The 23,593-nt window shown below is 54.7% G+C and overlaps 1 protein-coding gene and 1 pseudogene across 1 annotated transcript; both read right to left on the bottom strand.

Annotated features, from left to right (window-relative positions):
- Positions 1 to 110: 110 nt before the first annotated feature.
- On the bottom strand, positions 111 to 23,155 carry STRA6 (signaling receptor and transporter of retinol STRA6). Its single transcript, XM_054715629.1, has 17 exons — positions 23,046 to 23,155; positions 18,035 to 18,101; positions 17,624 to 17,709; positions 16,309 to 16,448; positions 15,294 to 15,460; positions 13,860 to 13,982; positions 11,554 to 11,621; positions 11,308 to 11,384; positions 10,984 to 11,045; positions 9,908 to 10,070; positions 5,450 to 5,525; positions 4,212 to 4,345; positions 2,963 to 3,080; positions 2,779 to 2,880; positions 1,882 to 2,045; positions 1,394 to 1,543; positions 111 to 880 (listed from the first exon to the last, which is right to left on the bottom strand). The coding sequence occupies exons 1-17, from the start codon at positions 23,153 to 23,155 to the stop codon at positions 711 to 713; spliced, it is 1,977 nt and encodes a 658-aa protein (XP_054571604.1). The 3' UTR covers positions 111 to 710.
- Positions 13,525 to 13,634, bottom strand: LOC114228221 (U2 spliceosomal RNA; annotated as a pseudogene).
- Positions 23,156 to 23,593: the final 438 nt, after the last annotated feature.

Genomic DNA, 23,593 nt, shown 5'->3' with positions numbered 1-23,593 from the left:
CAACCCAGGGGGGCCCAGCCCAGCATGTGACCAGAATACCCATCCCCACCCAAGCCCCATAAAACCGTGTGGGCAGTTTTCCCCACATGACCCACCCCTACGGAGGACTGTTTCTCAAGGACAAGTTTATTGCAGGGCACACACTGACCTCTTCTATAACATCTAAAGGCATACCAACCACAAAAACATCAGCTCTCCAGTGTGGGCAGCCCGGTGTGGGGCTTGGTGTGAGCTCTGACTTTGTTGCCAGTAGGAGCCCACTCGCTTTCTGCTGGGCTGCTGGAGCAAGGCTGTCCCGGCTGGAATCACCCATCCAGGTCAGCAGAAGCCTTCAGCGAGGCCCTGGAGGCTGGCAGCAGGGCCAGTGAGGGGAGGGGCCTGGATGTAGCTTTTTTGGTTCCACTGGCTCCTGGACCACGGGCCTAAACCACTGATTGCTTTCTTCAGAGTCCTTAACATCCCAAGGCCAAGGGAGCAGAATAGAGCCCTCCCAAGGCTCGCAGTGCAGACAACCTCCACACAACCACAGTGACCTCCAGCCTCAGGGGCTGGTCACTGGGATACTGATCCTGGGACCTGCTGGCAGAGCTGGTGCTAAGCAGAGAGCCTACCATGGCTGGGGAAATGCTGGGAGAACCAGGGAAGGGATGGGCTGGGAAGAGGGGAAGCAAGTACACAGATGGGGACACATGCCTTGGCATTCCCCACCCTCAGGGCTGGGTGCCATTGGCCCGGGCACCTGACAGGGCTCTCTTCCGGAAGGTCTGTAGGGCCGGGTTGTGCAGCAGCGTGTAGGTCAGACCCCAGCGAGCCCTGCCTCGGCGGGCTCTGGGCCCTGTTCCCTTGGCCACAGGGTCATTGGTCTGCAGCAGCTGCATCCCTGAGAAGGGGAAACCTTCTGTCAGTCACTCCGCAAACCCAGCCGAGGCCCCTGCACCCAGACCTGAACACAGTCTGAAAATCCCCTGGGTGAGTGGAGGAGGCTGGTGAGATTGGAGTTCCAGCTTAGTGTCCCCCTCCCTACTACGCACTTCCCAGACAAGTACGGGAGGAGACGGGGAGGACAGACTGCCTGAGAGGGAGAGGAGGAGGGTGGCCCATGGTGGGGGAAGACAGAGCCCCTTGGCAAGATGGCTGTCTCCTTCTCTGTGAGAGAATGTGTGAGCATGCGGAGTGAGAAAGTGTGTGTGTGTGCGCACATGCATGCACATGATGGAAAAAATTACCAAAATGGACCAGGAAAATTCTCACTTCCTCTCTCCCACCAGCAGCCCAGGAACAGAAAGTGAGCATTTTCTTGCTCAGTGGTGCATGTTGGGGAGGGGTGTATCCCTCCTTCCTCGGAGATGCTGTGAGTGGGCTCAACTCTCCCAACCCCAAAGGGAAGGCACACCTTCTTCTTCCACCCTGAGTCTGAGGCCATCCTGGGGGGCCGGGTGGGGCTGGGGCTTCTGTGTTCGAAGGAGCAGGGTACAGAAGGCTATCATGGCTGGATGCGACTGGTTGACCTCAATCTTCAAGAAGTTGCAGTATGTGCGGTAGCCTGGGGTGGGTGAGGGATGGCAGCGCTCAGAGAGAAGAGCCCAGACAGTCCCTAAACACACACACCTACACACCTACACCTACACACACACACACACACACACACACACACACACACACACACAGGCACCCTGCACACTGCATGAAAGCACATAGACACACCTGAGCTCATGGCACATGCACTGTGCGTGGGCCCACTGCACACACCGATGTGGCAGTCCCAGACCTCCTCAGAGAACAGATTTGAACATAGACCTGGTCAGGGCATCAGGGCAGACCCTCCCTTACAGCTTGGGCAGCCTGAGCAACCCCCATCCCGGCCCTGCCCTGTGACCTTACCAGGGTCAAGAGTGGCAGCTCTAGGTGGCAGCAGGCTGAGGTCCATCTGACCAAGGTGGACAGCATTGTAGAGGGCAGAGAGAACCACTCGCCAGATGGCCACCATGATGCCCACCAGCACGTTGATGGGGAAGAGAAGGAAGGTGGCTGCATAGAGTGCGCAGCTAGGGTGAGGGAGAAGCAAGGCTAAGTCAGGTCCCCACACCCACACCCCCAGCCCCTGCCTCAGCTGATGACCACAGCTGCTGTGTATTTATTGAGCACCTGCTGCTTATTGAGTATACTTTGCATGTACCCCATCCTGTGCTGGGCCAACTCTCAACCCAACTGGCCCTCCCCACCACTCTGGGAGACAGGCCATGTACTCCCTCCTTTAGAAGGGAAACTGAGGCCCAGAGAAATTGGGTGACTTAGCTAAAGCTGCCTAGCTAGTCAGTGGCACAGTTAGGGTTTATGTTCAGTTCTACCTGGATCTTTCTATGACCCCAGCGTCTCCCACCTTCCTCCTCTGCTTCCCTTGTCCACTGACTCTGAGTCTCTCTTGGGGCCAAGGTCCTCCCACAGCCTTACCATCTAACAGGGAAATAATGTTTCTGTTAACCTCCTTCCTGCAAAGAGGGAGGCACATGGTGTGGAGGGCATAGGGGATCCAGGGGAGAGCAATGTTGATCTCAAAGCAGGAAAGGCTATGGGTGACTCTGGCCCTGTGACCGATGTATGTGGAGTAGGCTTGGCCACTGTCCCATTCTCTGCGGGTAGGACAATCTCTGTTTACTACCCACTGGGCTTCCTAACAGAGAAGGGAGAGGTGGCAGTGGAGGAGGAAGGACACAGCTAAGACAGGAAGGAGAAGAGGCTGAGGACCTAAAAGACCCACAAACCCAGGAGCTGCCTTACTGGTTGGTCAGCTCTGGCCATCCATGGTGAGTCTTCAGAAAGACCCAGTGGGCTGCCATGTTCTGCAGGGTTATAGCCAGAGCCAAGGTCAGCCAGAAAGGCCTGCAGGAGGGGAAAGAAGGTGTCACTGTTAGTGGCCCTCTGGGAAGGGGTCCCAGAGCCCTCTGCCCTTTGCCTCTCTCACCACAAGGACGCCAGTGATTGGAGGAGCAGAAGGTTGCTGCCATGGAGAATGGGCATAAACACCAGGAAGGCCAGGGCCATGGTCCCCAGGAAGAAGATGATCTGCTGTATCAGGAGCCCTGCCAGGATGAGGAGGGGACAAACATCAGCCTCTGCAGGATCCAGACCACCCCTGGCACTCTCAGGAGCCCAAAGACTTTGGAATTGGGCAGACCTCATTTCAGATCCCTGCTCTGATGCCTCGCTGTGCCACCAGCAAATTAGTTTACATTTCTGAGCTTTGGTTTCTCCCTCTGTAAAATGAGGAGCGTGGCCCCTACCACACTGGGCTGTTGTGAGGACCCAATGAGACTATGTCTGTGCAGCCCTTTGAAAACCAGTAGGTACTTTGTAAATGTTATTTTCCCTCCGTTGCTCCTGAGTCCTTGGGGAGCAGATTACATTTTAGAGTAATGCTTGCATTCTTACTGGCCAGAGTCTGGAGCACAGTAGGCGCCCCACAGTTGTCTAATGGAACAACTGGCTAATTGTGTATATGGGGACATGTGTACAAGAAGGCTTGGGAGGTACAAAGTCCACTGAGATGATCAAATCTACTCCTTGATCATCCTTCTGCCCTCGTTCTAGAGGGCAGGGTGAGAACTGAAGGAACCAGAAGGGAGAGAAAGCCGGCCCTGGCTTTCACAACACTGACCTACCTTTCTTGAACTTCAGAGGGCTTTATTCACTACAGAGCCCAAGGGGAGAATCAGAAAATTAGGAGCTAGGAGGGTCCTGGGAGTTAATCTAGTCCAACTCCCTCAAGAACAGACCCCCTTTGCAATCCCATCTATGGCCATGGAACCCTGCCTGCATACCCCAGTAACATGGATCTCATTGCCTCCTGAGGCAGTCCATCATGGCACAGCCCTCCCTCACCCAAGCAGGAATGTGCCTCCTTAAGCTCCCCACCTTCCCGCCCTGGGTCTATCCCCTGTGTACACAACTGGTGGCACCCCAGGACCATGCTCATGTTAGGGAGGCAATGAGATCCTTTCCCCAGGCTCCTGTGTCCCCTAGCACCGCCTGCGTGAGCTTCCTGAGTGGAGGGAAGGCCCGGCGGGTCCCTCTTTTCACTCTTATCCCAAAACTTGCCCAAGAACAGGCAGACACCCAGGGGCAGTCAAGAACTGCTGACCACTCCCCCCTCACTCACTGGGGTCAGTATCTGGGGCCAGTCAATGCCCAGTAGGGTGGGCTGAGGGGCTCACCAAGGCAGGTAAAAGCAGTCTGGTAAGCGCTGAAGTTCATCCAACAGAATATGGCCTGGCGAGAGGGGTGAGGGCTCTGAGGTAGGGGGCCAAGGTCCAGGGCAGCCCCTCGGTGTAGCGCTCGCAGGTTGGCCCTGTGATGAGGGTGAGAAGGCAGGGATCTCAGGGAGCACAGATACTCCCTAAATTCTTCCTTGAGGCTAGCCACTGGCTGAACTCTCAGTCTAATTACAGCCCAGAGGCAGGGAAGCTCAGGGTGTGGGAACCCAGTGGAGGCTACTAATCCAGCCTGGGAGGTCAGGGAGGAAGAGTAAACTGGTGAGGTGGGGATCTAGGGAAACAAATTCAGGCCGAAGGTTCAATGTGAGCCAAGTCAGAAAAGTGAGAAACAACAGAAGAGATGGAAAGTGACTCACAGCTCGGCCACCAGGGTGGGAGGCCAGGTTCCCCATCTATGGCCATAGAACCCTGCTTGCATACCTCCAGTGACATGGATCTCATTACTACCTCCTGAGGCAGCCCATATTGGCACATGAGCAAGAATGTGCCTGAACATAATGCAATGCAGAGACTTGAGGTCCTGGGATGCCAGTCTCAGTAGGGCTACCCCTATGAGGAAAGAGGGGTAGGATGACCTCTGAGGCCCGATGAATGTGCAGGTCATAGGAACCAGTTCTCTGACATCGACCACCCCTCCCACCCAACTAGAACCTTCTCTCTCTGCTCACATCTCCTCAGTGCTCCTTATCATTTACCACGAACAGGCAAGGCGGGCAGCCTGACGTTCAATGTCCCATAACAATCTCTCCAGTACCAGTCAGACCACCCCCTCACCCACCCACACAAGCCTCAGGCTCACGCAGCCCCTGTGCCCTTGTCATGCAGTTCTCCTGCCGGTGGCACCTTCCTCCCTCAGTTCCTTCTTCCTCTCCCGTTCCAAGGTGCCTCCCATCAAATCCAGCCCTCCCAGGTGGCCCCTCTCAGTATGGGCAAACTCTGCACTTCAGCCCCTACACAGCGTTGCCCTAGAATCATTCACAGATGGTTACCCATTCAGACTGAACCGCCCGGCTTCTCTGCCCAACACAGGGCAGCTGGCTCAGTGGCAACCTGGGCCTGCAGAGACCCACCCTCCCTCTAGCCCTCCCCACAGCCCTTCTGAGTCAGGGGTCCTATAAGCCCATAAGACACTGACCTCCTCCCCACTTCCACAGTGGGGGTCAGAGCCTGCCACTGACCTGTGAGTCACCAGTGAGCGGGTCAGCACGAGGAAGGTGAGTGAGCAGGACAGGACCAAGGCTGAGATGTAGCAAACTGGAGGGTGAAGAGGAAGAAAGTGGGAGGCCATGCCTGGAGGGTCTCCTGGCAGCTTCCAATGTGCTACCAGGGTGTGCCTCGGGGGAGTTACCCTGCCCCACCCCCCACTGTGAGCAGAAGCCTCTTGCCATATTCCCTGTTCTCAGACCCGGTGTAAGCTGACAGCCCCGGCTGGCCTGTGGTGCCAGATGACAAAGGGTGGCCAAGATGAGGAGAGGCCACCTCTGAGGTTATAGACTTGACCCTCACCTGGGTCTTGGTGCGTGCATTGCTGTGTGACTTCAGTGAGAGACGCATTCAACCTGACATCTGCCTCCAGCTCCACTGCTCCCTGATGGAGTGGCCTTCACGGGCCATTTCGTCTCCCAGCCTAGCTTGCTAATGCTGGGCACACTGCTGTGCTGCCCATCTCACAGCATGATGTGAGCATAAAACCCCATCTAGGCCTGCATCAGGGGTTTGGTCCAGACATGAGAATGCACATGCACTCGGGGTGGCCTGAGTCCATCAGAATGAGGGGAGGTGACCACTGCTACCCACCTCTACCCCACCTCCCTGGCCACCCCAGGCATGAGCACAGATCATGAGTTTGCTGTCTCACCAGCAGCTGGGGGAGAATGCATGGTTGTGAGCAAGCCTGGTATTTAAGCAGAGCGAGGATGGAGGCCTCACCCCTTTCATCTTACATCCACATCCAGCCTTGCCCTGCACCCTCAAAGCAGCCCCACAGGAGAAGCATGTGAAAACATGGAACCAAGAAAGAGGCTGGGACTCTGAGAGGTCTGCCCCCCGCCACACTGTAGGAAGTGATAGAGCAGGAAGTGTACCCATTCCCAAGCAGACCCAGAAGAGCCAGGTGCCCGCACCCTGCTCTCCTCAGCCGTCCGGGGAAGCGTTCCTGGCTTCCTGTTCCGCCAGAGCAGGGCCAGTGGTTGAGGGGCAGGGGCTGCAAATGCACATGCAAAAGGCAGGCACTAGTTGCATGTAACTACAGGCGCTGCCGAAGGCACTGCAGCACGTCCGGGTCACCTGGAGATATCAAAGCCCCATGGCCCAGGCTACCCCCAACCAATTAAATCAGAAGTTCTGGAGGTGGGACCCAGGCCTTAGCTTTTGTAAAAACAACCCTGGCGATTCTGGCATGCAGCCAGCATTGAGAACCACGGTCCTGGGGCTTTCAGAAGATAGAGCCTTAAAGGTTTACTTCAATCAGCAATCGAGTGAAAGCAATCAACAGACTGACATGTATGGAGTGCCTGCTACAGTGGTTCCCAAACAAATGTGGGCTCACGTCAGAGTTACCAGGGTTTCTGAAGTCAGGCCTGGAGCTTGAGCCTTGGGGTTTTTAAAGTTACCAGGCGATTCTTAGGGAAACTGTTCTAGAAACTGGAGTCTCCCTGCCTGTCCTGGGCTCACTCCTCCAGGGGCAGGAGGTGGTACTTTTCTGAAGTGAAGCTGCATGCTCAGAGCTTTGCCCTGTTCCATCTGCCCTTCAGGAGCCAGTTCTGCACCAGCAATGATGCATTCAGACCATTTTTGCCAGGAGGTAAGGAGCCTGCCTGCTGAGCCATCCCAGGGTCCCAGGCCCGGCCTTTGCTCTCCATCTACCTCCTGCTCTGCCTTTTTTCAATTGGTTCCAAACTTGGGTCCCTCCCAATCCTGAGGCCCATAGATCTTCCTGTGCTTTGCCTCCTCTGGGACACTGCAGCTGCTCCCTTCTGGGACCTGTTTGGTGGATCCAATTGTCTTCCCCGCCAGATCCAGGGCCTCAAGGACAAGGTTGCCTTGTTGCTGCAGCACCATTTTGCAGATAGGAAATTTGAGATCCTGAGAAGTGTCTTGCCCAAGGTCACACAGCTAGTTAGTGACAGTGCAGAAATTCTAATCTAGTCTGCCTGACTCAAAGTGAACTTTCTGTGAACAATGCCAGGTTTACTAACCAGGTGCTGGGGAGGAGAGGGTGGCAGCCCTAAAACAGGCCCTCAGTGCTCAGATGGCATGTTAGCTCCTTAGGCTAAGAACACACCAAAGGGTCCCAAGGCCAGATCTAATCTCAATTCCACTCTGGCTTGCTGACTGCTTTGGACATATCTCTAATGTCCCCAGGCTTCAGTTTTCCTCATCTTCGAACTAGGAGAGTAAACACTGCTGTTTGACCCTGCATCTGAGAAAATTCAAAATGGGAACCTTTGGGTGTGGAAACCACAGCATCCTATCTAACAAAGAGGGAATATGCTAATTGACCATCACTCCATCACAAAGATGGCTGCACCCACAGCTGAGGCCAAGTTCCCATAAGGAGCTTTAACGAACAATCAACAGGGACCTGAGGCTACGCCCTCCCCCGCCCCTGTGGGGCTTGACAGGGGACCTCAAGGTGCACTTCCCGTCCTGGTGCTGAGCTAGGGGACCTCAGGCTGCTTCCCCCCCCCCCCAGCGCCAGGTTGGGGGACCTCAGGCCGCACGCCCCCTTAGTGCCAGGCCGGGGGACCTCAGACCGCGCCCCCCCACCAGGTGGGGCTTGACAGGCGACCTCAGGCCACACCCCCTGTCCCAGCACCAGGCCAGGGGACCTGAGGCTGTACCTCCCTGCCTGGCCTCAGGCCGTGCCCCTCACCCAGTGGGGCTTGATGGGGGACCTGAGGCTGCGCCCCCCTCCCGGTGCTGGGCCAGGGAACCTGAGGCTGCACCCCCCTGCCTGGCAGAGCTTGACGGGGGACCCCACCTGGTGAGGCTTGATGGAGGACCTCAAGGCATGCCCCCTGCCCAGCGGGGCTTGACAAGGGTGGGACTGGCTGGGTCTGGATCTAGCCCAATGGAGGGGGGGCTGGGTCTGGGTCTCACGCAATTTTGAGGTGCATGTGGGTGGGCGGGGACTTGACTCTGGATCCCGTGGTGAGCCCCAGACTCTGACAGGAGGAAGGTTTTCATATATATTTTACTAATTTTCTTTCATCTCTGACTCTTCTTAATAGAGAAAGGGCAAATAGCAATATTAAATTATTTTCTCTAATTAATCCCCTTTTAATGTGCACGAATTTCATGCACCGGGTCACTAGTGTGATTATAAATGCCAGGTGTATTGAGCAGAAGCAGAATCCATTGTCCGGGGCATGTCACTTCCTGCCTCTGGTCCTTGATTCCCTATTCTGAGCTATGGCATCAATGATGTTACTCTAACAGGGCTGTTGTGAAGTCTGTGCTTGGCTGTGGACTGATGTGAGTCATGTCTACTCCTGCCTGTGGCCCAAATTGTAGCCAAGTTGGAAAATCTCCCTGGAGATGTCATTTCAGTCCACCAGAACTTGTCACCTGTCCAGCTTGTGGGCCTCAGCCGCAATCCAGGGCAGCCTCTGGCAGGGAGGAGAATTGCTCAGGAAGGTGGTGAGGCTGGCATTAGGGAAGGAAGCAGTACCGTACACATCTCTGCCCATCCCCGCCCCCTGCCCCTCCCCACTCTCTGCATGCCTGATCTGTGGATGAGGATACTGATGGTCAGGAACAGTGGCAGAGCAGTCACACCTCTGCCTGCAATACTTGCAGCCTAAGCTCCAAACATCACATGTTACCCCTCAGAAGCCAGGGTGCTCATACCAGCCAAGAACTCCAAAGTCAGCAGAGAGTGCAGGCCCCCTGACTCCTGACCACCAGGCTCTGGTCTCACAGTGGTGGAGAGAGTCCCAGCAGGGGCATCAAAAGGCTGAGTTCTTTTCTGCCTGACTGCACCACCTGAGGTGAGTGCTTCCCCATTGTTAAGCGGGACACTTCTCAGTCTCCTCCAAGGGCTATTGGGAAGGCCTGGAAGGTGGGGGAGGTGGGTAACAGAGCTAAGGGATGAAGGAAGCTTCTAACCCCAGAAGGGAAGGCTGGTATGGTTCCCCAGCCTGGGTCTCATTGTCAAGGGAGGGAAGGAGAAAGGAGATGGCCCAAGAGGACAGGGATTGGGAGGAAAAAAAGCATCTGCTGAGCCCAATCCCACCCACCTGCCATGAGAATGAGCTCAAAATTTTGGTTCTCCTTCCATCCCCACAGCTCCACCTCCTCTCTTCCTCCCCAGCCTCAGCAAAGGCCCCAAGCTGTCACCTCAGCTCACACCCATGGCCTTCCCCATCTGCAGCCTGCAGAGCTGAGCAAAGCCACTGTGGGTGAGGGTGGGAGACAACACACAAGCTGACGAGGGGCTACTGAGATGACCCCTTCAGGTCTCAGAGACTTGGGACCGGAAGCCCCAAGCCCCAACCCCCCAATTTGGAGATGAAGTTATTGAGACCCAAAGAAGGGAAGGAATGTGCCCAAGGGCGAGCAGCTCAGGTAACCCACCCAGCTCACATCCTCCCACTGCAGGCCCTCAGGGACTCCCCTTCCCCCGGAGACCTCACCTTCCAGAGCCCACAGGTGGTACTTCACCAGCTCCACCACCTCCTGCCTGTCCTCTGAGAGCACAATCCCAAAACCAGCCAGCAGGTAGGAGACGTCCGTGGTGATGCCCGCCCTCACTTTCTGGATGGTGGGTACCACACCCACCAGCAGCAGCAGGGCCACCTGGAAGAACCCAGAAGGAGAGCACCAGGGTCTGGCTGTGCCGAACTAGGCACTCCCATTCCAGGAAAAGTGTTTTCTGAGTCACAGGGAAGACTCTAGGGAGCACACGGGCTGCATCGTTCCTGGCACCCATCAGTGTTCTGATCTGCTCCCAAGAGCAGTGTCCTCATGCCTGTGGTCAGCATGTTACACACAAATCCAAGTTTAGCTAATAGGCCAGAGGTGTGCTTTCAGGCAGCACAACGACTGTCTGTCAATCTATATCAGTCATCTATCTTAAATGTCAGAATACAAAATTTCCAACTTTTCTACATTGGACAAAGCAAAGTGTCCTATGTATGAGCAGAGGCATTGAAGACAGGCTTGGACTCAGACGTTGGCTGCCCTGGGATATTAGCTGTAGGAACTTGGCCCAGTCAAATTCACCTCTCTGAGCCTCCATTTCTCCCCTCTGTAAAACAGAGAAAAACCATACCTGCCTCCTGAGATTCTGGTTGGTTGGGTGGTTGGTTGGTTGGTTGGTTTGTAAGGGGTGGTGGTGATGGTAGTGGGGATTTATCAAACACTTGTTATTTCACTAAATCTTCCCAAATTCCCAACGATGAAGGTAATTTCTTCCACTTTTAGCTGAGCCAAAGGGTTTAAGGAGGTTGACTAACTTATGCAAGTCATACAGGAGGTAAATAATGAAGCTAGGATGTAAACCCTTGTTCATATGATTCCAAAACTCATGCTCCGACTGTATGAGTCCAACAAGCGTTAACGCCTCCTCCCTCTGGGTAGGCCAGCTCTCTCAAGACATCAGAAACAGCTGGGCAGGATTGTGGGCCACGCTTTTGGAGAGCTGAGCTGGGCCTGAGCCACCCGGACTTGGGAGTCCAGAGGCAAATGGCACTGCAGAGGCAGGACATACCTGGTACATGGCCGTCCCAGTCAGGGTGGCTGAAAGCACAAGCATCCGTGGGAGTCGGAATCCTGCAGTTCCCAAAAAAGAAGGGCACGGTGAGCCTAGCACCACCCAGGCCAGGAGCGCCCACACCTCCTCAGGGGCCCAGGAAAAGGGCCAGGGCTCATAGGACCCTGGACCACCCAGGCCAAGCCAGGCCAGGGGCTCAGGGCTGTTCTTCCCGATGACGAAGTTCTGAGGGTGGCAGGAGCTGACCTGCCACTGTAGCTGCTTTGTGCATGGGAAGGGGGTGGTCACCTGTCACTCTGGACCTCAGCTCCCACTCCATACCTCGCTGTGGAGTGTAGATGTAGTGTCTGAAGCAGATCCAGGCCCGGGACAAGAAGCCATGCTTGGATGTGTGGGAGCTGCAGAAAGACCCAGGAAGTGGAGAAGACTCAAGGGAAGCCCCTGCCCCGAGACCCAGAGTTTTGTCAGTTCATCTCTGCCCCACAAGCCTGCCCATTGCCAGCCTCCCAAACAAGCCTCCCTAGCTAGCCCTGCCCGCTGGCCCAGAGGGTGTGCCTAGAACCTCACCTGCTTCTCAGCTTCTTCAGGCAAAGGAGGGTCCTCAGGTATTCCTCAGGGTAGCTGCTTTGCAGCCTCTGGGGGGACAGAGAGATGAGACCTGCCTTGAGCCATCCCTGGAGCCCTGGCTTAAGGTACCACAGTGGGCACCCAGTAGGTGCTCCATGAAAACCTCTTGGTGGTGGTGGAGTGCAGAGAAGGGCCAACCTATGGGTTGAGGCCCATATCTCCCAACACTGCCCTTTCCTCCTCCATAAATACAAGCTTAATCGGTCTCCTATCTAAGAACACTCAATGCTGGGAAGTTCTTCCTAAGGTCTAGCTCCAACCCTCTCCTGCTTTACTCAGTCACATCTCATCAGTGTTTCCCTCTTGGCGCTCACACCTCTGCTAACTGAGACTGGGCAAAGAGAGACTGTGTTCCACGGCACATCCCTGATCAGGACGCAGGAGGGGCCGTTCCAGGTCAGATGCCTAGGCCTCTCCTACTCGAGGGAGAGCACAAGGGTAATTGGATTTGTCTAAGCCACATTCCAGGCCTTAAGCTGACTTCCAAGTGGCAGAGACCAATGGGAACAGGGGGTGAATCCCTGCCCCCATTATTAGGAGAATATAGGCCATTGTCACCTGTTGCCATAGCAACTCTGGGATCCAGGACAGGTGTGAGTCAGCTCAAAGCTTGGCTGTGTCCTTTGAGGCTTAAACTCTTTGACTAAGTGCCAAAGAGGATTTTATTTCTCCCAAGACTTCTCAAGAGGAAACCCATGCAATAGGGGGAGAGGCAAGGCAGAGAAGATGCCTGGAAGGGGAGGGGGACAGATTCAGCAAGGCAGGGCCGTGCCTGGTGCACATGTATCCTGGGGAGCCAGCGGTAAGAATGGGGGGACAACAGGCTTCCCTAGAAGATAAGGAGGAAGTAGTGACAAATATTCAGAACTTGCTACATGAAAGCTAAACCCAGTCAGGTGAGCCCATGGGGACCCAGGGTGGCCCCTGTAGAACCTGAGCCCACTCTGGCCTCTTCTCCCCTCATCCTCCATCCCTCCTCAAGGACCTCGCTCCTTCTTGAGCTTCAGTCCCAGGCCCTCTCCTGAGCTCCAGGCCTTGGTTCAGCTGCTCATCAGACCCTCAAAATGCAAACTAACACACTGTGCATGGTCCCCTGTACTCCTGCTCTCATCTAGTGCTCCATATGTCAGCAACTGGCACCACCACCTCCCAGCTCTGTCCTGGATGCCATCCTTCTAGCCTTCCCTCAGCTGAAAAGTAACCAGTCTTTTTCCCCTGTGTCCTCGGGCTTTCTCAAGGGCCTCTGTGGAGCAATTTCCTCTTCCTCCTCTTTCACCAGGAAGAGTACCTGACTCCGTCTCCATCCGCGCTCCCATGCACTTGGATGAGGCCCAGTTGTTCCTTTCACCTTGCTGTAAACATGGGCTGCTGCATCCAGCTCCCCCAGCTCACTGGGAGTTTCGGGGTCAGATGCAGTCAGTCAGCTCCTGGTCCACAGCACCCAGCCCCGGGCCTGGCACTTGGTAGGTGCTCAGAAGTCTTCTTAATAAGATTATCACATCTCTTGACACAATGTACCCATCCATCTACCCCAAACTTCAGAAATATTTGCTGAGTGTTTATTGTGTACTAAGACTTACTGGGTGTTGCCAATCAGGCATGAACACATGAACAAAACAGACAAAACCCATCTCTGCCCCTTTATTCATGCTTTTTCCAGTGCCCGCAGTGCTTTCTCTTTATTCTCTCCCCATTCCAGATCCCGCCTGTTCCTTCAGGCCACTGCTCAAGTCCACCTCATCCAAGAAGCACCCCCCACCCCACCCCCCCACTCCCTTATCTGACATTAGCCAACTGAGAGTTGATTCATTATGAAATTCTGCCCTGAGTGCTTCCTGGATCATGGCAGTCTCTGCAGGCTCCTCACAGAGACGAGGCTCCTGACTTGTCTCATGTCTCCAGTTGGATCCCAGGGGTTCAGAATCAGAGCTACGACTTACTGCCTCTGGCCCAGTTCTCCTTTGTTAAATGGATAAGAACAGGTACTACACTTGATCTTAGCCAAAAGGCCAAAAAGTGATGCAATTCTCCTTTGTTGAGTCCCTACTGTGCACGTAGCTCAGTGCCCCACATATCTTGGGTGCCATCCCAGGGCCTGGCCTAGCCTTTGCCTTAGGAGGGAGGACTAACCAGTTACTTGGCAACTCAGAAAACCTTTCCTGAGACCTGCTGCACGCTGGGTCCTCCACCAAGTATCACCACACATAGAGGCCAACAGACAAGGGAGCACAGCCCAGCCCCTTTACCTCCGAGCCCGCTCCTGTCCTATGGCTGAAGCTTCTCACTAGCTGCATCGGGTACCAAAGGCTCAGGAATCCAAGGCCCAAAAGGAGAGGCATGGAAGCCAGCAGGGAGTAGTACTTGTAGATCTGTATGGACAGACAGACACCAGACACACCTACCTTCTGCCTTCCTGCCCAACGGAAGGCCAGGGTCCATTTCCCTCCCAACCTCGCCCAGGGCTCTGTGGGGGGTCTGGGTGCCATGGAAAGGCTCTGGTTCTACCACCATCACCCACCCCAACCAGGGCGCTCGGGACAGTCACGCTCACTTCACCTCTCAGGCCCCAGGCGCTTGGACTCCCAAGGCCCGTAGAGGAGCCAGGAGGAGGTTGTGTAATCCCCTCTGCCCCCCTGGGGAGCTGCAATGGCGCCTGAGACAGATGTCCCCTCTTTCTGTTCCCGTGTTCCTGACACTTTGGTCACAGGCCCCTGAAAATTAGACAAAGGCCTGATTTTGTCTATGCACAGTTTGCAACATGGTCCTCAGGGAAGTACATGCCCTACCTCCTGGCTTTGAGGTATCTGTCCCTGAAGTCTCAGGGCTGGACTTCTCATACATTCACTCACTTATTTGTTAGGCAATCCTTTTTATTGGGAGCTTAGTATGTACCAGGTTCTGGGTGGTGAAAAAGATCAATCAAGTCCCTGCTCTCAGAGAAACCAACTAATCTTCACCTCTACCCTGAGGCATTGGTAATATCAACTCCATTTCCAGGAAGTTGACATGGTTTCCTCAAAGCACTTAGTACCACGTGGAATCATTCTGTACATTTGTTTATGTCTCCCCCTCTGAAATAGCAGCTCTTGGGATGCCAAGAACCTCATCGGCCTTGTTCACAGCTGTATTCCAGTGTCTAGAAATGTCCCTGGTATGGATTTTGTGCTTTAAATATGTTTGTTGACTAAATGAATGGATGAGTGAATGAATAAATGAAGCTGGATTCAAACTTGGTTTGTCCGACTCCAAAGCCTACATCTCCACCCTTTGGGCTCTAGGCTGGGCAGCTTCACATCCCTAGCCAATGGCCAGTGAACCAGATAAGGTTTTGGAATTCTCTGAGACCATGCCCTCCTCAGTGCTTGCCACCCTCCATCTGTCTTCATTTCCCCTCCAGCCTGGCCAACAGAAGGCTAGGGGATCGACAATGGGGGGATTTCAGGCTTCCTTTTCCATCTCCTCTATCCCCATCTCCTCCCTACTGCCTCCAGACTAGAAGCCCCAGCTACCTTGTCCCATAGAGGGGCTGTGTGCAATGACATGTGTTTTAAGGAGTGGACTCCTGTGTACAGTAGAAGGTGGCAGGAAAGCCCAGCATACAAATAGAGATGAAAGGAGCCATGCTGGCATAAGCAGCTCCTCCACGTCCTCTGCCCCAGCCCTCATGAATCAGTAGTTACCTTGGGCGCCTGGGGACACTCTGCCTTCTGCCAGACCTGGACTCCAAAGTGAGCCCAGGACAACACACTGCCCAGCAGGTGTGCGGCTACATGCCTGACTGTGGCACAGGCGGCCAAGGAGTAGTAGAAGGCAGGGTAATAGAGCAAAGCCAGCATCTTCCAGGGTCCTAGAAGGCAAGAAGGGCAGAATGAAAATTATAGAGGGGCAGGTGTGGACTGAATCCAGTCCAGCCAGACCTCTCTCATGTCTCCATCTTCCAAGTCCCTCAGGTGGTTCAGTAGGTAGAGCCCGGTATTCAAATCCAGGCTCTGACTAGTATCAGCTCTGTGATCTTGAGCCAGTTACCTCTTGGAGCCTCAGTTTCCCCATCTGTAAAATAGAAGTAATAGGACTAAATTAGCAAAAACAAAATAAGAAGTTCTACATACAGTGCTCAGCATGGTGTCAAAGTTAGTACTAAATATACAAGCTACTACTTTATTATTGTCTCCTTCTCTGACCCTCAGCATCCTTCACTATAGAGTGGGGCTAATGTCCACACTTTGTGGAGTCATTGTGAAAACTGGATGATCTAAAGAGGTCATGTCCCATGCCTCTCCATGGCAGCTGTCCTTATTACCATCACCTTCTTGAGCTCAGCTCACTTCTCCTGGACCCCTTCCTATGCCACTCCCCGCCCTCCTTCATTCTCACTGCGGGGTGGCGGGAACCTGAGTCTTGGGCACTCAGGCTGTGCCCATGGAACAAGAGAGTTCCCTACATCTTGGAGGTGGGGTTTGCACAATAATAGAGGAAGCAAATAGGGCAGTATTGACCCAATGGCTGGGACCAACAAAGGGAAGCTTCAGGTATTGTGGAGGGACAGTGGGTGAAGTAAGGGGACAGTGTCTTCTTGACAATGGCTCATGAATGTAATGGGGAGCAACTTGGTTCACTGTAGAAGAGCCCTGCCCCAATAGTCCGGATTCCCACCCCAACCCCATCCCATCAACCCAGGCCCACACCACTGGGTACCTCGGCTGGATGGTGAAGTCAGGGTGAGGAAAGGCAGCGGGGCCTCGGCCGAGAGCAGCAGACACAGGGAGCTGAAGAGGACCATAAAGACAGCAGCGGGTACGGTCCAGGGCCCATCCACAGCCAAGAAGTCCACAGGGCTGGTGCAGGGGCAGGGGCAGGACAGGAGGGAGTTGCTCAGGCCTAGTACCCCATTACCTCATGCCATGTTCCATAAACTGGGGAAGTAGAGCCGGTCCCACTTTCCAGGTAGGGAATTGGAGGCCCTTCATCCATTCATTCCACAAACATTTGTGGAATGCCTTCTATGTATCAAGTTCTGGGCCCTGTGACAAAGTGAGTTAGGAACATCCCCCCAGCACAACAACAACAACAACACACACACACACACACACACACACACACACACACACATGAACAAGCCTGAGCACAGCTCCCTCCACCCACCCTGGCAGTTCCAGGAAACAGCTACCTCCACACTAATTGCTCTGTTTGGGCTGGCAGACTTTCAGAGAGCTCCAAGAGTCACAACATCCTTGCACAATGTCAACGCCCTGGCCTGAGTGTGACCCTGGGGTAGAGGGCAGACAGAGGACACAGCTGTCCTAGGCATCACCTCCCTGGCTCAGGTCAGGCCACAAAGACCCTCTGCTTCTATGGTCCATCTTGCCCTCATGCCCTGAGACCTCCATTCTGCTTCACTCTCCCCCAAATCCTCCCCTAGTCAGGGTAGAAACCCCAGTTCCCCCACAAAGTCAGCATGTAGGACCCACCTTGGTGTGCAGCCCCAGCCTGAGGTGCCAGGTTGCCTACACTGGGGCTCCAACCACCACCTCCCCCAACCCTTTGGTGTCTCCCACATAAGTCGGATCAGGGTCATCTCCTCAGGGTCATTTCCTGAGGTTCATCACTGTCCCAGGCTCTGGGGTTGCAGGGCTGAAGAGTCAGGGGGAGAAAGTCCCTCAGAAATCTGCCGTTAGCATCAGGGTCCAGATGAAACCCTCAGGGGAAACGAGGTTCATGATGGTGCCGCGTGATCATGGCCTGTCCAGACCATGAATCACCTGACAAAGTGTGTCCTGGAGCCGGGCCCTGTTGGGTTCTGGTTTCTTGGGGTTTGGAACAGGAGCAAGTGAACCTGAGTGGGTCCCTCCCCCTCCCTCTGGTCATTTCGACTAAACCTGAAGATCTGGGTGGGGATGGGGAGTGCCCCAGGCTGAGAGAAGAGGGAGTGTCCTGAGGCCAGAACTGGTACCTAAAAATCACCCCCCAAGCTGGGCCCCCTGAGTGGGGGTGCCCAGGCCACGGCACCAACCTGGGCAGCCCAGACCTGCTGTGTCCGCCATGGGGCCAGAGCTGTCGGCACCTCCCCAGCATGGCCAGCAGCAGCAACACAACCACCTAAAGGAGAGCACAGTGGAGGGTGTGGAGTGCCCAGGCCTTCCCTGATGGGAGTCTGGAGGCTTGGCCTCACTACCCAAGAACCCCCCCCCCCCCCATTCCCAATGCATACTCATGTGGCATCTTGGGGACTGGCCAAGAGGTGACAAAAGTCTGGGAGGTTGGACTTGGCCTGCATCCTGGTTTGGGTTCTGACCCTGTGAGAGCCCCCTCCCACATTTTGGGCTCCCAGGTGCTCCCTTCATCAGCCCCAGCAGGAAACACAAGTCATGTTGCCCAGGCTGGCAGCAGGTTGCAAGCCAGTTTGGACTTAGGTTAGACTCACCGACAGCACGGCCAAGCAGGTATGGAGGAGGCCAGGCAGCACGCTGGGGTGACAAGAGGGCACTACCCTGCAGATCAAGTGAAGGCTGGTCATGCCTGAGTAGGGACTGCTTAGGTAGGCCACCAGGTCTGGGGTTCCAGGTTGTCTACACTGGGGCTCCATCTCCCTCAACCCTTTGAACTCTCTTACACAAGCCTACCCAGTTCTGCCTTCTTGGGGTCATTCCAGGGCTCTCATGCTCCTGTGGCATGCCAGCCTTATGCCAAGCTCTGAGATTCCAGGGCTAAGGGAGACAGGGGGCTCCCAGGGGAAGTCTCGGAAGAAACAGATTGAGCCAGCTGGGCTGAACCTCTCTTCTTTCTCACCCAGATCCTTCCTATCCTTCAGGCCCACTTGATTCCCCCGCTCCTCCAGGAAGCCTCCCCAATTGCTCCAGGCATCACAGACCTCTTCTCAGAACTGTGGCTGAGCATATGGCCTAGGTCAAACAATCAAGCACTTGGTCCTACAATTTGCCCTCCATTGACTGGTGTCTGAGTTTGGTCTGTATCTGACTGGAATGATCTTCCTTAGTCTTTTGGAACTTAGATCTCTCCTGTTCCCTTTTATTAAAGGGCTTCCATGTACAGCTGAGCAGTTTGCATACTGCACAAGGATGCCCAGCCAAGGGAACAAGTGGGGTCTGAAATCCAGGTCGCACTGCTCATCAAGCACTGTGCCTACTGAGTTGCATTCATCTAAATGGGGGTCTCTGTTTCTAATTGCCACAAAGGCTTCCATGGCCTGGCAGAGGACCTGCTCTGGCCATAGCTGAGTACACAGGTGGGTCCATGTGGAGATAAAGGGATCAATGGGCACAAGAAAGGCTCCCGCTTCCTCAACTGGATCATGGCAAAGGAAGGGTAGGATTCCTGAGCTCAGAGCTGGACCTGGACTTGGCAGAGCAGACAGGACTGGTCCCTGGGGAGGAGGAGACTCCTGAGTTTGCACAGCTAGAGCCTGGGAGGACATCTGTGAGGGCAAGGCCAGCAGGTGCTGCAGCTGGGCCCTTCCTGCCCAGCCAACCATCTGGGCGCCCTCCTGTTGTGTGAGGAGGAGTCCCAAGGTCATGTCTGCGGGGTGAGCTCAGAGCCCTATGACTCCTCTGGAACAGCCCAGTCTTCCCAGAGCTTGCTTTCTCTCAGAAAATCCCAGAGGGCGAGAAGCAGGAAAAAGCCTGGTCACTGGGCTTGTCCTTGGGGTGGGGGGACCGAATAAGTCTGTTTTGTGCAACTTCTTGGCCAGGGCAGAGCTGGCACGTACTCATGGGCAGGGCAGGTGCCATGTAGGAATCAGGTTCCCACTGTCTGAGCTCAGGCCTTACACTCCCACTTCTAACTCTGAGGCCCTTTACTCCAGCATATGGGGTGGGGCTTTGGGTGAGAAAGGGCCTCTCTCAGCCCCAAGAGCTCATAGCCACCTTTGTAGCCCTCTCAGCATGCATCTCCGCATCTGACTGGGTCCTGCTCAAACCTGTCCCCCTGTTAGCCAAGGCAGGGGCTCAGCAAAGTATCCCTGGAGCAGCTTGGCCATTTTCCCACTTACCCCAAACCTAAAGCCCCCACATGGATCCTCTTCAGGCCATATTTGGGGAACCCCTGGCCCTTTTTGTATCATCTGGGCCTCCCATCTACCTCTTAGCTCAGTTTGGCTTAGGCTCATGGACCCTCAAATGATTGAGGTCTGAGCAACAGAAATTTGGCCAATGGCTCATGGGCCGGTGTTTTATGCTGTGGGACAGACAGAATGGCACAGACACAAGGAACACCACCTCAGGGAGGGTGGGGAGCTTGATCCTGGAAGACACACAAGCAGATGCTAAAGGATGCAGAAGAGGGAGAGAACCTTGGGGCAGGTGTCAGAGGCAGTGGTATTTGCTTTAAGTTTGAAAGATGGACAGTGTTCAGGATTTTAGGAAATTTCTTCTTCTTTTTTTTTAATCCTTACCTGAGAATATGTTTTGTTGTTGTTGTTGTTGTTGTTGTTGTGTTTTTTTGTTTTGTTTTTATTGATTTTAGGGAGAGGAAGGGAGAGAGAGAGAGAGAAAGAGAAACATCGATGTGAGAGAGAAACATTGATCAGTTGCCTCCCGTATGTGTCCTGACTGGAAATCGAACTCACCACGCTTTGGTGTACAGATGATGCTCAAGCTAAGAGAGTCACCCAGCCAGGACAATTTTAGGAAATTTCTGTTGCTAGACTTGAATATAAATAACAACAGTAGCTGGGAACTACTGAGCACTGACTAAGTGCCAGGCACTGTTTGTTCCATGGATTAACTCAGTTATTACCTAAGAGGTGTATGCTATTGGTATCCCTCTTGTGTAGACAAGAAGGCCAAGTCTCAGAGGAGCTAAGTATGTTGCCCAAATCACACAGCTAGTCAAGTGGCAGAGTCAGGATTCAAACGGAGATAATCTGGCTCTGGCACCTGATCTGACTGGGAGGTGAGAAGTTACATTGAACCATCTGAAATTGCCACTTCTGTACATCAGAAACAGTTGAATATCAGCATTTGCAAATGGTTCCGCATATATAGTCGCTGGGGAGTGGAAATGGCAGGCTGTATCTCCGAGGTGTTTATGAGGAAGAATGTACCTGCTTTGATGTGGAGAAGCAGAGGAAAGGCGGGTTTCTGGAATGGCTGTAGTGAGCACCTGAATCAAATGAGGTCCAAGGATCGGAGGCTTGGTCTTGGACCCTGAAGGACAGAGGCCGACTGCAGTGTGGTGAGGACACAGAGGCAGAGAAAGAACCAGACAACTGTTTCTAGAATTCAGCTCTGAGTGGGAGCCTCCAGGGGCCCCATCCAGAGGGGGCACAGAACACACCTCTGTGGGTGAGAGGGAAGGCTGACTGCCTGGGGGAGGTCTGGGGCTGTGAGGTCCCAGAGACCTGGAGCCCTGCTTCCTGACTTCCCCCACTCACAGCAGAATGGCCTGCAGATGACCCTGGCATCCCGTAGGGAGTCCATGAGGAAAGCCTCTGATTCCGCCTTCCAGGCAGCCCTTTGAAGCCATGCGGAGGTGAATGACATTCTTGGCAGCTGCCACAGGCATATTTGTGTCCCCAGGCTCTGGCTGGGATGCTCAGTATTGATGATGAGTGGATAGCAAGCAGGCACACGTCAAGCTGGGCACATGACTGGCCAGAGGGACCTCTGTGGTAGAAAAGGCCAGCTCAGCTTATGTGGATCAATCCCTTGCCCATGGGAGACCCAATGACACATCCCATCCCCATCAGACTCACCACCCCTGCCCTGACGTCTTCAACCAGGTCCTGGCACCATAGGGGCACGAGGATAAGTGTGAACAGGAGACTGAGTCCATCCCAGTCACAGTCACCAGGGCCTACCAACCCCAAGTCCCAAGCCTGCTGGGGCACATGGAGGCACGGAGGGGGACCATTGTCAGAGCTCCTCAAAGCTTTGGTGCTCCATCCCCCTGGGATGTCTGACTCACACAGGCTGGTGAGGTGAGCCCAAGTTCACCTCCTTGGGATTCCCCTGAGCTACCTGCTTCCTGCTCCCACCTTTGAGGGGGTGGTGGAGAGGAGCCAGGCAGCTTGACTTGGTTTGGCTAAGTGAGTAAGTTCAAACAAACTTCATTCCTCTCTGCAGTGGGAGAAGTGAGCTCTGCATTCTAGATGCCACCCATATTAGAAGCAGTACTCTCCACTGCCCAGTCCCTGCACACACCAACTTTATTCTAGGGCCATACCTAAATACCCAGCCACAGGGCTGGCCCCAGGTGCATGGCCCCAGCCAATGACCAGACCGGGAGGCACTTAAGGTTACAGCTTCACATTAGGGCCTTAACCCAGGTCCAGGTCTGTGTCCTCTTGGGGCTCCTGGGCCCCTCCCCATTCTGCTGCTCCCCCCACTCCATACATGTGCAGCAGGGTCAGCCAGAGAAGGAGAGGAGGGACACACCCTTGCTGACAGCAAGGTTGCTTTCCCTGTGGGCAGAGCCCCGAGTCCCACAAACAGCTCCTTCCTCCAGGCCTGAGTGGAGCCCCCGCTCCTGCCAGGTGGCCCAGGGCTGGCCAGGCCATGGCCCAGCCCCTGAGGAGGCTTAGGAACATTTCTCCTTCTCCAATTTCTTGTTGATGAAAAACAGATGTGCATACATCTGGCATGGCAACCCCCAGCCTCACCTTTCCAGTTCCCCCGACCCTCAGAGCAGGGAGGTGGGGGGTGGGGCCAGGGATAGAACAATGAGGGGACCACTGGGCTCTGGGGCCCTCCTGTGGAGGCACAGCATGTGGGGGCACAGGGAGGCCCAGCTCCCCCACCAGGTGCCCAGACTAAACAAATGTAGAAATGGTCCGGGAAAAGGCTGTGGCCTGCCTCCGCAGGGGACATGAGCTGCGCTGAGGCAGCCTCCCTCCTGGCTGACCCCAGCACTCCTGCTAAAGAACAGGATCTCCTCAACCTCACAGATTCTGAGGCCAGCCAGAGAAAGCAGGCGTGGCCTGTTTCCGCACATCCCCTCCCCTTACCCTCCCCACAACCTCCCGCCTTCTTCCTTGGTTCTCTGCCTCTCCCTTCCCCCAGTCTGCCCAGAGAATCTGACGTTTGCTAACACCACACCCCAGGTGGTCACCACAGGGCCCAGTAAACCCTTTAAGGCAGGCCCACCTTACCTCAACCACTCACCCAGCACTCTCCATCCTGGCTACAGCCCTGTCACCCACTTGGAGGATGGGGCCCAGGGATCAATTTTAAACAGGTGCTTTTGAGGTGACTAGCCTGGCCAATTCCCCACCTCAAGTGTCTTAACACATGGACAAGGGCTGTTGTTCCATGTAACTGATGAGGAGATGCAAGCCCAGAGATGCTGCGCTTTGCCGTGGGTCACACAGCAGATGAGTGGCAGAGCCCATCTTAGCAGCCCGTGCACAAGTCTTCCCTGTTCCCCATCAGTGTCTCTGCCACTGCACCACACTGGCCAGAGCCGGGGGCCCCACTTACCCTTCAGGCTGCAGCTCCTGGCTGTCCTGGGGCTCAGCGATGTCCCAGCTGCCGTAGGAATAGTCTTCTGTGGCCCCGGAGAAGGTCTGGTTCCCTGCTGCTCTGGACATTCTCTGGCTCTTCTCTTCTGACCCCCAGACAAGAGGGGGAAAGTCTACAGATGTGAATAGAGGCTTAGGAAAAAAATAAAAAGAAAGAAACCCAAACAAAGAAGCGTTTCTCTTTAATCCTCAAGGTTACTTCCTTGCTTTTAGCTCTCTGGGAATGTGGGCCTGGGCGGCTGGCACGGGAGGAGGGGAAGGGCTTCTCTTGTCCTTTCTTGTCACCTCCGCCAGGTTTGCCTGGTGCTGCAGAAGGCAGCTATCCCTTGAGAGTAGTTGCCCTGGGGGTCCTCGAGCTCTTGTCTGTCTGTCTGTCTGACTGACCACCAGCAGGCCTTTGTTCAAAGGACCATTTTCAAAGAAGTTGTGTCCAATCAAGACCCTCTCTTCCTTCCCCCTCCTCAAACCCACCCAGACCGACCCACAGACACTCTCAAGGAAGGGCCA

The sequence above is a fragment of the Eptesicus fuscus genome, chromosome 5 (genome assembly GCF_027574615.1).
Source record: "Eptesicus fuscus isolate TK198812 chromosome 5, DD_ASM_mEF_20220401, whole genome shotgun sequence".
NCBI lineage: Eukaryota > Metazoa > Chordata > Mammalia > Chiroptera > Vespertilionidae > Eptesicus > Eptesicus fuscus.
This window is presented reverse-complemented; position numbering and strand designations above follow the sequence as displayed.